The 14,165-nt window shown below is 45.5% G+C and overlaps 1 protein-coding gene across 1 annotated transcript in view; it reads right to left on the reverse strand.

The window, feature by feature from the left end:
* slc15a2 (solute carrier family 15 member 2) overlaps nucleotides 1–14,165 on the reverse strand; it is a 129,942-nt gene that overhangs the window by 15,659 nt on the left and 100,118 nt on the right. Inside the window, exons 20-21 of the mRNA XM_085986848.1 lie at nucleotides 8,482–8,575; nucleotides 7,569–7,715 (exon numbers count right to left, since the gene is read on the reverse strand). Of these exons, the coding sequence (XP_085842974.1) occupies nucleotides 7,569–7,715; nucleotides 8,482–8,575 (241 nt within the window). The remainder of the gene's footprint in view (nucleotides 1–7,568; nucleotides 7,716–8,481; nucleotides 8,576–14,165) is intronic.

Consider the following 14,165-nt stretch of genomic DNA (forward strand, 5'->3'; position numbering starts at 1 on the left):
ACACAGACCACGGCCCGTGGGCCACAGGCAGCCGATCGCAAAGCATGCGGACAAAGCCCCGGCCTCTTAGTTCTATTTGTATCTACAATTCTGGTTTGCTGTCTTATCCTTGTTTTTGAACTTTGTGGGCCTGGATGTTTGGAGAGGGCTGCTGCTCACTGATGCTAAATCAGAATGTCCAGACCTTTTAGCAACTCGCGGTATATGCAAATTAATGGGGAACACAGATTTAAACTTTACAGGTGACCCCCGCCTCACCAACGAGACTCCAAACTGTGCACTTAAGCTGTGTTAGCCATGTCTCAGTTGGTAGCACTCTCGCCTCTGAGTCTGAAAAGCCCCTGGGTTCAAGCTCCACTCCAGAGACTTGAGCACAAAGTCTAGCCAGTGCAAGTACTGAGGGAGTGCTGCACTGTCAGAGGTGCCGCCTTTCAGGTGAGACATTAAACTGAGGAGGAGTTCATCAGCCAAGGTATTAACATATTATCCAGATGTCATGGGTACAGGAGTAGGTCATTCAGCCCCTGAGGCTTGCTCTGTTATCCAATTAGCTCATGGCTGAGCTGTACCTCAACTACATATCCCTTGATACCCTTACCCAACAAGAAAAATGTCATAAGAATATAAGAAATAGGAGCAGGAGTAGGCCATACGGCCCCTCAAGCCTGTTCCGCCATTCAATAAGATCATGGCTGATCATCGACCTCAACTCCACTTTCCCGCCCGATCTCCATATCCTTTGATTCCCCTAGAGTCCAAAAATCTATCTATCTCAGCCTTGAATATACTCAACGACTGAGCATCCACAGCACTTTGGGGCAGAGAATTCCAAAGATTCACAACCCTCTGAGTGAAGAAATTCCTCCTCATCTCAGTCCTAAATGACCTACCCCTTATCCTGAGACTATGCCCCCTAGTTCTAGACACTCCAGCCAGGGGAAACAACCTCTCCGCATCTACCCTGTCAATCCCCCTCAGAATCTTATATGTTTCAATGAGATCACCTCTCATTCTTCTAAACTCCAGAGAGTATAGGCCCATTCTACACAATCTCTCACCATAGGACAACCCTCTCACCCCAGGAATCAATCCAGTGAACCTTCGTTGCACCGCCTCCAAGTATATCCTTCCTTAGATAAGGAGACCAAAACTGTGCACAGTACTCCAGGTGTCGATCCCAGTCTTGAATTTTAGAATTGGCGCCCAGCATCTATATATTCTACGTCCCCCTCACTTTTGCCGGGAGAGTACGGTGGAGCAGCTCCTGCGGTGATTTCCCGCTCGAGTTTCGCCAGGGAGCTGGCATTAACAGGAGTGGAAAATCCGGCCTTACGAATGTGAAGAGGTTTCAATGCTGCCATGCTAAGCGACGGCCCGACCCCATCGGGGGTGCTGTGCGCAGTTACACGTGTCCCTGCAGCCATGGCCACCCAATCAGAGGAGGGATATTCTTGCCCTTGACAGAGCAGCAGTATTCCAGTCACTGGAAACTTAAACTATGAGGAAAAGTCAAGAAATTCAGGCTGGCTTTCTTCTGGAAAAAAAAAATTCCAATTTGAGGAAACTGAACGTTTCAAGATTATGAGGGGGAACTAACAACATTGATCTAAGCAAATTGTTGCATAGGATTACATCGGATATACGGCACAGAAACAGGCCATTCGGCCCAACCTGTTCATGCCGGCATCTATGCTCCACTTCAGCCTCCTCCTGTCTTTTCTCATAGAAACATAGAAGATAGGAGCAGGAGTAGGCCATTCGGCCCCTCGAGCCTGCTCCGCCATTTAATGAGATCATGGCTGATCATCCAAATTCAGTACCCTGTCCCTGCTTTCTCCCCTAACTCTATCAGCATAACCCTCTATTCCCTTCTCCCTCATATCCCCTTGTCTAGCCTCCCCTCAAATGCATCTATACTATTCGCTTCAACCACTCCCTGTGGTAGCGAGCTCCACGTTCTATTTGATTTCTTGGTGACTATCTTATATTTTTGGCCTCTAGTTTTGCTCTTCCCCACAAGTGGAAACACTCTCTCTGTGTCTACTCGATCAAAACCTTTCATAATTTTACAGACCTCTACTGGGTCACCCCTCAGCCTTCTCTTGCCAATAGAAAAGAGACCCAGCCTGTTCATCCTTTCCTGATAGGTATACCCTCACATTTCTGGTATCATCCTTGTAAATCTCTTTCGCACCCTCTCCAGTGCCTCCATATTCTTTTTATAATATGGCGACCAGAATTGCACGCAGTACTCCAAGGTTCGAGACAGGTTTAGCATAACTTCCCTACTTTTCAATTCAATCCCTCTAGAAATAAACCCAAGTGCTTGGTTTGCTTTTTTTTTTATGGCCTTATTACCTGCGTCACTACTTTTAGTGATTTGTGTATTTGTAATCCAAGATCCCTTTGATCCTCTACCCCATTTAGATTCTTATTTTCCACTAGGCTACGGGGAAAGGGCGGGGGAATGGGGCTAGCTGAGGTGCTCTTGCAGAGAGCTGGCACGGGCTCGACAGGCCGAATGGCCTCCTTCCGTGCTGTAACCATTCTATGATTCTAAGTAATGTGTGACCTCCTTATTTTTCTTACCAAAATGTAATACCTCACATCGGTGAGATTGCATGTTAAAAATTAAGAAGTTAGGTCTAAGTCGAAGTCGGCTGGACTTTACACAAAGGGTTGTGAAATAAGTTAATAGGAAAGGCTATTAACGGGGGCTGGGGAAGTGGGTTCAAGAGACAAGTGGATGCGGTTCTCAAGAATTAGTGGAGCCAGTTTTCTTCATTGAAATTCCTGGAGGGTGACCGCCAGACAGAGTAAAAGAACTAGGAAGGTAGTGCAGGAGTCCCCTGGGTCCATCTCCCTCTCCAACAGATTTTCCGTTTCGGATACTGCTGGGGGAGATGGTTTCTCAGGGGAATGCAGCAAGAGCCAAGTCCGTGGCACTACGAGTGGCTCAGCTGCGCAGGAGGGGAGGAAAAAGTGGGAGAGCAATAGTGATAGGGGATTCTATCGTAAGGGGAACAGACAGACGTTTCTGTGGCCGCAGACGTGACTCCAGGATGGTATGTTGCCTCCCTGGTGCCAGGGTCAAGGATGTCACCGAGTGGCTGCAGAACATTCTGAAGGGGGAGGGTGAACAGCCAGAGGTCGTGGTCCATATCGGTACCAACGACATAGGTAGAAAGAGGGACGAGGAAATAAATTAAAAAGCAGGACCTCAAAGGTAGTAATCTCAGGATTACTCTGTCACAGAGGGCGGTGGAGGCCAGTTCATTAAATATATTCAAGAAGGAGTTGGATATATTTCTTAAGGCTAAAGGGATCAAGGGATATGGGGAGAAGGCAGGGACAGGGTACTGAGTTTGGATGATCAGCCATGATCTCATTGAATGGCGGAGCAGGCTCGAAGGGCCGAATGGCCTACTCCTGCTCCTATCTTCTATGTTTCTATGTTTACTCCCACTGCCACGTGCTAGCGAGAACAGAAATAGGAGAATAGATCAGATGAATGCGTGGCTGGAGAGATGGTGTAGGAGGGAGGGATTTAAATTCCTGAGGCATTGGGACCGATTCTGGGGAAGGTGGGACCTGTATAAGCTGGACGGATTACACCTCGGCAGAACCGGGACCAATATCCGCGCAGAGGGGTTTGCTAGTGCTGTTGGGAAGGATTTAAACTAGTTTGTCAGGAGGCTCGCATTCATCTGGTCTATTCTCCTATTTCTGCTCTCGCTAGCACGTGGCAGTGGGAGTAATCCTGGGAACCAGAACGGAGAGAAACAAAGCTGGAAGTGCAAGTTAGAAAAGTAGTCAGCAAAACTTGTAGGGAGCAGAAACAAAGGCCAACAGTAAAGAGGGTCAAAGTGCAGAAAAATATTAAACAGGCAAAGTTGAAGGCAATTTATCTAAATGCATGTAGCATTCGCAACAAGGTGGATGAATTAATGGCACAAATAGAAGTAAATGGGTATGATGTAATTGCCATTACAGAGACATGGTTGCAGGGTAATCAAAGCTGGGGACTGAAATTTCCAGGGTACTCAACATTTAGGAAGGACAGACAAAAAGGAAAAGGAGGTGGCGTAGCGCTGTTAATAAGGGCTGAGATTGGTATGGTAGAGATAAAAGATCTTGGCTCGGCAGATCGTGATGTAGAACTGGAATCAGTTTGGGTGGAGCTAAGAAGCAGCAAAGGGCGGAAAACATTGGTGGGAGTTGTGTATAGGTCACCAAACAGTAGTGGTAATGTAGGGCACAGTATCAATCAAGAAATTACAGGTGCATGTAACAAGGGCAATACGGTAATCATGGGGGACTTTAATCTACATATTGACTGGGCAAATCAAATGACCACTAATGGTGTGGAGGACGAATTCTTGGAATGCATGCAAGATGGTTTCCTGGATCAGTATGTGGAGGAACCAACCAGGGAACAGGCTATTCTGGATCTGGTACTGTGTAATGAGAAAGGGCTAATCAATAATCTTGTGGTAAAGGGGCCTTTAGGGACAAGTGACCATAATATGATTGAATTTTACATTAAGTTTGAGAGTGATGTATTCCAATCTGAAACTAAGGTCTTTAATCTAAACAGAGGAAACTACAAGGGTATGAGGGACAAGTTGGCCATGGTAGATTGGGAGACTACACTAAAAGGTATGAAGGGGGACATACAATGGCTAATATTCAAGGAAATAATGCATAATTTGCAACAAACATATATTCCTCTAGGGCATAAAAACCCAAAAGGAAAAGTGATCCAACCATGGCTAACAAAAGAAATTAAAGCTAGTATTAAGTTAAAGGAGGAAGCTTATAAAGTTGTCAGTAAAAGCAGTCAGCCTGAGGATTGGGATCTTTTTAGAAATCAGCAAAGGGGGACCAAGAAATTGATAAAGAAAGGGAAAATGGAATATGAGCACAAACTAGCGAAAAATATAAAAACGGATTGCAAAAGCTTCTATAGGTATGTGAAAAGGAAAAGACTGGCGAAGGTAAATGTAGGTTCTTTACAGTCAGAGACGGGAGAATTTATAATGGGGAATGAGGAAATGGCAGAGAAGTTAAATAAATACTTTGTTTCTGTCTTCACGGAGGAAGACACAAAAAACCTCCCAGAAATACAAGAAAACCAAGGGTGTGGCGAGAATGAGGAACTTAAAGAAATTATTATTAGTAAAAAAAATAGTACTAGCAAAATTAATGGGACTAAAAGTCGATAAATCCCAAGTGCCAGATGACCTACATCCTAGGGTTTTGAAAGAGGTGGCCATTGGGATAGTGGACGCACTGGTTGTCATCTTCCAAAATTCTATAGATTCTGGAACGGTTCCTGCAGATTGGAGGATAGCAAATGTAACCCCGCTATTTAAGATAGGAGGGAGAGAGAAAACGGGGCACTACAGACCTGTTAGTCTCACATCAGTAGTTGGGAAAATGCTGGAATCTATTATAAAGGATGCAATAACTGGGCACATAGAAACTAATAGTAAGATTGGGCAGAGTCAACATGGATTTATGAAAGGGAAATCCTGTTTGACAAATCTATTGGAGTTCTTTGAGGATGTAACTAGTGGAGTAGACAAAGGGGAATCGGTAGATGTGGTGTATCTGGATTTTCAGAAGGCCTTCGATAAGGTCCCACACAAGAGGTTGGTGAACAAAATTAGGGCACATGGAATTGGGGGTAATAAACTAGCATGGATTGAGAATTGGTTAACAGACAGAAAACAAAGAATAGGGATAAACGGGTCTTTTTCAGGATGGCAGGCTGTGACTAGTGGGGTACCGCAAGGATCGGTGCTTGGGCCCCAGCTATTCACAATCTATATCAATGATTTGGATGATGGGACTAAATGTAACATTTCCAAATTTGCTGATGATACAAAGCTAGGTGGCAGTGTCAATTGTGAAGAGAATGTGAAGAGGCTTCAAGGGGATCTCGACAGGCTCAGTGAGTGGGCGAGAACATGGCAGATGGAATATAATTTGGATAAATATGAAGTTATCCACTTTGGTCGAAAAAACAGAAAGCACTTTGGTAGAAAAAACAGAAAGGCAGAGTATTTCCTAAATGGTGAAAGATTGGGGAATGCAGATGCTCAACGGCAACTGGGTGTCCTTGTACATGAGTCACTGAAAGTGAATGTGCAGGAGCAGCAAGCACTTAGGGAGGCAAATGGTTTGCTGGCCTTCATTACAAGAGGATTTGAGTACAGGAGTAAAGAAGTCTTACTCCAATTATATAGGGCCTTGGTGAGACCACACCTGGAGTACTGTGTACAATTTTGGTCTCCTTACCTAAGGAAGGATATACTTGCCATAGAGGGAGTGCAATGAAGGTTCACGAGATTGATTCCTGGGATGGCAGGGCTGTCGTATGAGAAGAGATTGAGTAAACTAGGCCTGTATTCTCTTGAATTCAGAAGAATGAGAGGGGATCTCATTGAAGCATACAAAATTATTACAGGGCTTGATAGGGTGGATGCTGGGAGAATGGTTCCCTTGGCTGCGGAGTTTAGAACCACAGTAAAAGCAGAGGCCACAGTCTCAGGATAAAGGGTAGGTCATTCAGGACTGAGATGAGAAGAAATGTCTTCACACAGAGGGTGGTGAATCTGGAATTCTCTACCCCAGAGGGCTGTGGAAGCTCAGTCATTGGGTATATTCAAAACAGAAGTCGATGGATTTCTGACTAGTAAAGGCATCAAGGGATATGGCGATAGGGCCGGTGAATGGAGTTGAGGCAGAAGATCAGCCATGATCGCATTGAATGGCGGAGCAGGCTCGAAGGGCTGAATGGCCGACTCCTGCTCCTATTTCTTTTGTTCTTATGCTAGTTTTCCAGGCGCTGCGGAGAGGAAAAGCAGGCTTTTCCAACTGGATTGGACCTGGGCCCCGTGGCAACAATAGGCCCGAGCCCAGCGTTGCTAGGGAAATAAGGTGGGAGGGGGATAGGAATTTCCTCCACGTACGCCAAGCGGGCCTCCAAATGCAGGGACACCCCAAAGAGGTGACAGCAGCCAGTAGGGTAGTTCTTTCCTTTTCCAATAGGAACTTCTGGCCTTGGGGCTTTCTGGATACTCTGCTCTCCAGACGCAGTGTCTGGCATAAGGGAGGGATGTCAAATATCGGCCCTAATATGTTGACATGGCCGGTGTATTGGAAAAATGGGCTTGTTGGGCTAAATGGCCTATTCCTGCTTTGGGATACAGTTTAGGAGTAATTTGAGACATGATGTGCGGTAAGTGTAGCATTGCTTGGGAGGAAAAAGGTGATTTGGGACCTATGGTTCCCAAAGCTCTCCACCACTGGGGGTTTTCCTCACCTCATGTCTGGGTCTGTTCTAGTCTAACTGATGGAGATTGATCGCTATGATTATTCAACAACTCCATTATCATTGTGTCGTGTGACTACCAGGACGGTAGAGGGCGAACTAGATGGACCTCGGTCTTTGCCCGTCTAGCAATTCCTATGTAAAAATTCTTATGTTCTTATTTCAACTCAGATTTCCGTCAGTGAACAACACACAGCAATATCGGAGAGGCTCGCGAACAACTCAATACCTGTGAGTAAGAGAATTCCACACCAGTTATGGAGAACATCACTTCTCCAGCAGACATCAAGACGTACTGCGGAACCTGCCACCCAATATGTAATGTATTTGCTTTGATGTCTTCGGTCTTCCAAATCTTCAAGGTGCCATTTTCGTGCTGAACACAAGTGAAACACAACAGATGTAAGTCAGCGCCTGCCAATACAGAGATATCGTGACAAAGTGCAGGGGATCCAACAGTGTTCAGATCAAAGAAAGACTTAAAGAACAAATTTGTATTTATATAGCGCCTTTCACCACCTCAGGACATCCCAAAGCGCTTTACAGCCAATGAAGTACTTTTTGAAGTGTAGTCACTGTTGTAATGTGGGAAACAAGGCAGCCAATTTGTGCACAGCAAGATCCCACAAACAGCAACGTGATAATGACCAGATCATCTGGTTTTTTTTTGTTGTGATGTTAGATCAACGCGAACAAGCCTCGCCAACAGGAACTTGGAGGGATGATCGGTAATGAACCTTCTAGAAAGCAGCCGCTGAAGGTTTCACCAGTCACGGCGACAATAGTTTTTGCTAAGATTTTTTTTGTTTTTTCGAAGCTGAACTGTCTGCACGTTAATTAAAGGGTCTAGATACTATAAATGCAATCACTAAAGCTGAAATAGTATTCAATTCCAGTTCCTGCCTAAACAGACAACATTAAAATATTTTTCTAAAACTTACATTAATTTAGTAAAAAAATGTTTTACAAAGTGTCGACCTGATCCTGGAATCATACAGCATAGGAGGAGGCCATCTGTCCCAGCGTGCCTCATTGAAAGAGCTATCCAATTAGTCCCACTCCCCTGCTTTTTCTCCATAGTCCAGCAAATTTTCAAGTATATGTCCAACATAATCAATTATGTTGTCGAGTTTCACACTCACCATATTCAAAATGATGGTATATGCTGCTCCAAAGTCTATCAGTCCCACATCCATATCATATTCCACTGCACCAACTTTGCACTTCACTTTGTACCTGTGTGAAAGACAAGAAATAATCAGAGGAAAGAGCATGGATCCTGGGTCTTCCCAGGGTGTTATTACATAGAAATCACGGCACAGAAAGAGGCCATTCCATGCCGTTCCACACGAGCCTCCTCCCACCCTACTTCATCTCACCCTATCAGCATCTCCTTCTACTCCTCTCTCCCTCATGTACTTATCTATCTTCCCCTTAAATGCATCGATGCTATTAAGAACATAAGAACACAAGAACATAAGAAATAGGAGCAGTAGTAGGCCATTTGGTCCCTTTTGGAGCTCCTCCGCCATTCATTAAGATCATGGCTGATTTTCTACCTCAACTCCACCTTCCCGCACTATCCACATATCCCTCGATTCCCTTACTATCCAAAACTCTATCGATCTCTGTCTTAAATATACTCAACGACTGAGCCTCCACAGCCATCTGGGGTAGAGAATTTCAAAGATTCACAACCCTCTGAGTGAAGAAATTTCACCTCATCTCAGTCTTAAATGGCCGACCCCTTATACCCAGACTCTGACCCCTAGTTCTAGACTCTCCAGCCAGGGGAAACATCAACTATCCATCTCAACTGTGGTAGTGAGTTCCTCATTCTAACCATTCTCTGGGTAAAGATGTTTCTCCTGAATTCCTTACTGGATTTATTAGTGACTATCTTATAAATATATACGATAGACCCTTAGCTTTGGATTCCCTCACAAGCAGAAACATTTTCTCTACGCCTACCCTATCAACCCCCCTACATAATTTTAAAGAACTCTATTAGGTCACCCCTCAACCTTCACTTATCTAGAGAAAAGGGCCCCAGCCTGTTGGATTAGAAAAGCGACCAAGTACACACCAACAAGGTTGGCGTGTCTCTTGAGCAAAGGCAATGGCACTGTTCCTTGATGCCATCGATCAATGATGATGGGGCAGCTGTGTTGAGTCTATTGGTTTGTTTCCATGCTCCTCTATTATGCAAACGACCCCACCTCACAGAGGATCATCCATGATGGTGGAGTCAGTACTCCAGGGCTAGTGCTGAGGGAGTGCTGCACTGTCGGAGGTGCCGTCCGTCGGATGTGATGTTAAACCGAGGCCCCGTGTGCTCTCTCTTAGGTGGACGTAAAAGATCCCATGGCACTATTTTGGAGAAGAGCAGGGGGGAGTTATCCCTGGTGTCCTGGGCCAATATATATCTCTCAATCAACATCACTAAAACAGATTATCTGGTCATTATCACATTGCTGTTTATGGGAGCTTGCTGTGCGCAAATTGGCTGCCGCGTTTCCTACACTACAGCAGTGACGCTTCAAAAAGTATTTAATTGGCCGTAAAGCGCTTTGGGACATCCTGAGGTCGTGAAAGGCGCCATATAAATGCACGTCCTTTCTGTAGTGGCGCTTCTTAGTTTCCAAACAGGCAGGCCACTGAGCTGTGGGGCCTTTAACAACGAGTAGACGCGTGTCGAAATAAAACGTTCCCAAACGTAGCTTTGTCTTTTAAACTGTTTACTATAACACTTAACAAACGGAATTACAAAGCAAACACGTATAAACGAACACGGTCAAAAACTGTACTGCTCCAAACCTCACAGCTTCTGCCTCTTTCACCACGTGCAGTTTAAAACTGTAAGATGGCTGCACCCATGTGTGGCTTAGGGACTGTTCCATTGTGGCAAGAATGAAGGGGGTGTCGGACTATACTACTGGAGCAAGAAAATAGGGGGTTTCTTAATACAATAAGTCGTTCAGGTAAATTAACTGTATTATGCCATTTAGCCACTATTTTAAAGTATTTTCTTAAGCTTTTATGGCTCTTACATTCCGGCCCCTAATTGACTAGGCACATGAAGCATATCAATTACTCAAACATTAAGAGTCATAAACTAATGAGTTCAACATATTTACAATACAAGTGTCCACTTTTTTCTTTCGTTCAGAAGCCTTTCACGCTGCTTCTTGTAGCAGGCAGAGCTTTGTGATCGGTCTCTCCAGGGTACTGGTCTTGGTTTGCAAACAGACGCGACGAACGACGCCTCTGGAGTCTGGCATGGTCTTAATTATTTTTCCCATCAACCAAGAATTTCTAGGGGCTGAATCATCTACAATTAAGACAATGTCTCCGACGATGAAGTTCCTCTTTATTTTGGACCATTTTTGACGCTCCTGTAGCAGAGGTAAGTATTCTCTTGTCCATCTGGTCCAGAAGAGGTCTGACATATACTGAACTTGCCTCCACTTCCGACGGGCATACAGATCTTCCTTTTTGAAGACTCCCGGAGGCATGGCTGGCTGTGTTTTCAACAACAACAGGTGGTTCGGAGTCAGGGCTTCGGGGTCATTGGGATCATCTGATGTCTTGGTTATCGGTCAGTCATTAATGATGGCTTCGACCTCGCACAGAACGGTTTGGAGTCCCTCGTCGTCCAGCGCTTGCTGCTTCAGTACAGAACTGAGTAGTTTTCTTACGGTGCGTATCTGTCTTTCCCAGACACCTCCGTGGTGGGATGCAGCCGGAGGATTGAAGATCCACTTAATTCCTGTTTGCATCATGGCTTCCTGTATTTTAAGCTGATTCCAACCTTCAATAGTTTCCCGTAGTTCTCTCTCCGCTCCGACGAAATTAGTGCCATTATCAGAACGCATAATGGACACCTGTCCTCTTCTACAGACAAAGCGCCGCAAGGCGTTAATACAGGAATCAGTGTCAAGCATGTGTGCCACCGCAATATGAACTGCTCTGATGGTCAAACAAGTGAAAAGCACACCATATCTCTTGACAAGGCTCCGTCCTCGCTTTACCTCGAAAGGCCCGAAATAGTCCACCCCTACGTTTGTAAATGGGGGCTTGTCTGGTAACAAACGGTCTTCAGGCAGGTCTGCCATTTTCTGCTCCCCAGCTCTAGCGTGTAACCGTCTGCAAACAATACATTCAGAGAGTATTTTTCTTATTACGGAATTAGCTCCTGGAATCCAGTATCTTTGTCTTAGCTTCGCAAGCACGTGATTCCTCCCACTGTGTCCAATACTCTGGTGTATATGCTGAAGAATGAGAGTAGCAACCCGGAGGTCCTTAGAAAGGATAGCAGGATGCTTGGCCTCCTCTGGCATAGCAGATTTGTTTAGTCTCCCTCCCACCCTCAGTACTCCATCTTGCAGTGTAGGGTCCAGCTTGTAGATATGACTACCTTTCTTGATTGGAGTATTTTGCTGTAGAGCTTCGGTTTCTTCTGGGTATCTTTGTCTTTGACTGAAGCAAACTATCTCCTTCTCAGCCTTGGCCAAATCCTCCATGGTCAATGAATTCTTGCTCAATGTGGTCTTGTGCTGATGCATATACTGCTGTAGAAGCATTCTCTGCTTATCAGGGTTACTTTCAGACTGACTGATAGTGGCTCGGTACTCTTTTCTCTTACCGCTCAGGTGTAGCAGCAACTCTTTCAACCTTAGAAACCATGCAACTGCTTTCCTCAACTGGTGCCATCCTGAGAAATGGTTAACAAGCTTGTTCACTGTGTCAAAGTTCTCTTTCGTAGTTATGAAATTTACTGTGACTGATCTCTTGACTTCGGCGTCGTCTTCAGTAATCTGACTTGGCATATCTGGTCTTTCTGGCCATGATCTCTCTGTTTCCAGCAGATAACTTGGGCCTTGTATCCAAGTTTCACTCCTCATGAAGTTTTCAGCCTTCAATCCCCGTGAGGCTTGATCTGCTGGGTTTAATGAGGTGTTTACATACCTCCATTGAGATGGTTGTGTAGCTTCTCTAATGGATGAGATTCTGTTTGCTACGAAGGTCTTGAAGCGTATCTTCTCATTCTCTATATACTTCAGCACCGTCGTGCTATCCGTCCAGAAGACAGATTCTTCTAATGGGAGCTGTAACTCTTTACGCATCACCTGGTCAACTTTAACTGCAACAACTGCTGCCGTCAATTCCAGTCTCGGGATGGTGACCTGCTTCAGCGGAGCCACCCTGGATTTTCCCATGAGGAAGGCACAATGTTTCTGGCCCTGTTGATTTGTCAGCAAGAGGTAGGTAGCCGTGCCATAGCCGTCCTCACTGGCGTCCGAGAAATGATGTAGTTGAGCCGTCTTTGTAACTCCAAAACTCGCGGGCTTGATGCATCTACTGACGTTGAAGCTAGAAAGTTGTTGCAAATCTGTCAGCCATCTGTGCCATCTCTGAGCTTGACCTTCTGGGATATCTTCATCCCATCCTCTCTTGTCTCTACACAGCTCTCGTAGCATCAGCTTCACCGGCAGAATGAGTGGTGCCAGGAATCCGAGAGGGTCGTAGATGGAACTGACCACGGAGAGAATCCCTCGTCTTGTGGATGGTCTTTCGTTCACCATTATCCTGAAGTTGAACGTGTCTGACTCGATGCACCATTGTACACCAAGAGCTCTCTCGATAGGAAGGACATCGTGGCTCAGGTCCAGATCTTTGACTTCAGTGGCTCTTTCCTTTTCTGGGATAGAAGCTAGAACTGCTCTGCTGTTGCTTATCCACTTAGTCAGATGGAATCCTCCATTCGAACACAGAGTTCTAAGGTCTCTTGACAGTGCGATGGCATCGTCTTCTGTTGACACGGACTTCAGACAGTCATCGACATAAAAGTTTCTGAAGATTGTCTCCACAGCCTCGGATGGTGCTTTGCCCTTGCCATCTTCTGCAGTTTTTCTGAGAGCGTAGCTTGCACAGCTGGGAGATGATGTGGCTCCAAACAGGTGTACGGCCATTCTACATTCCACCATCGCTTCACTAACGTCGCCATCTGGCCACCAAAGGAAACGCAGAAGATCAGCATCTTCGTCAGGGATTCTGACTTGGTAGAACATTGATTCTATGTCTGCCATCATGGCAACGAGCTCTTGTCTAAACCTAGTCAAGACGCCAATGAGGGTATTAGTAAGATCAGGACCTTGAAGCAGCTGGTCATTCAATGAAGTTCCTCTGAATGAGGCGGCGCAGTCAAACACTACACGGATCTTTTTCTTCTTTGGGTGATACACCCCGTGATGAGGAATGTACCAGACCCTTCCATCGTCTCTGTTCAACTGTTCTTCGGGCACTTTAACAGCATAGCCTTTTGCTATGATGTTTCTCATGAAGTCTTTGTAGTCTTCGTGAAAGTCGGGGTTCTTGTTCAGCTTTCTCTTTAGACTGATGGCGCGTTGCTCTGCTATGCAGCGATTGTTCGGCATCTTCGCGGTCTGTCTTCTCAGTGGCAAACCAATGTGATAGTGGCCATCAATGAACTGTGTAGACCTTGTCATCAAACCCATGAACTGATGGTCTTCTTGTGACATCTCTGTCTTTTCCTCACAGCTGCGTTCTGAGAAGTCTGCGTTGAACTGCTGTATCAACAGCTCTTCAATGCTTGCGATAGAGATGCGATTAACTGTGACGTTTTGTCGTTCCTCCTTGTTCGACTTGTGGCCATCATCTCTCCTTACCGGTCCATTGATTACCCATCCAAGGGCTGTCCTGACGGCGTAGGGTCCGTCATCCTTGCTGTTTATCACCTGCCATGGCTCCATAGTTTTGTAGGCATTGGTTCCAATTAATAGGCCAATTTCTGCTTCAATGTATG

This window comes from Somniosus microcephalus, chromosome 4, assembly GCF_052327205.1.
Source record: "Somniosus microcephalus isolate GS21.2 chromosome 4, FLI_Smic_1.0, whole genome shotgun sequence".
NCBI classification, from domain to species: Eukaryota; Metazoa; Chordata; class Chondrichthyes; order Squaliformes; family Somniosidae; genus Somniosus; species Somniosus microcephalus.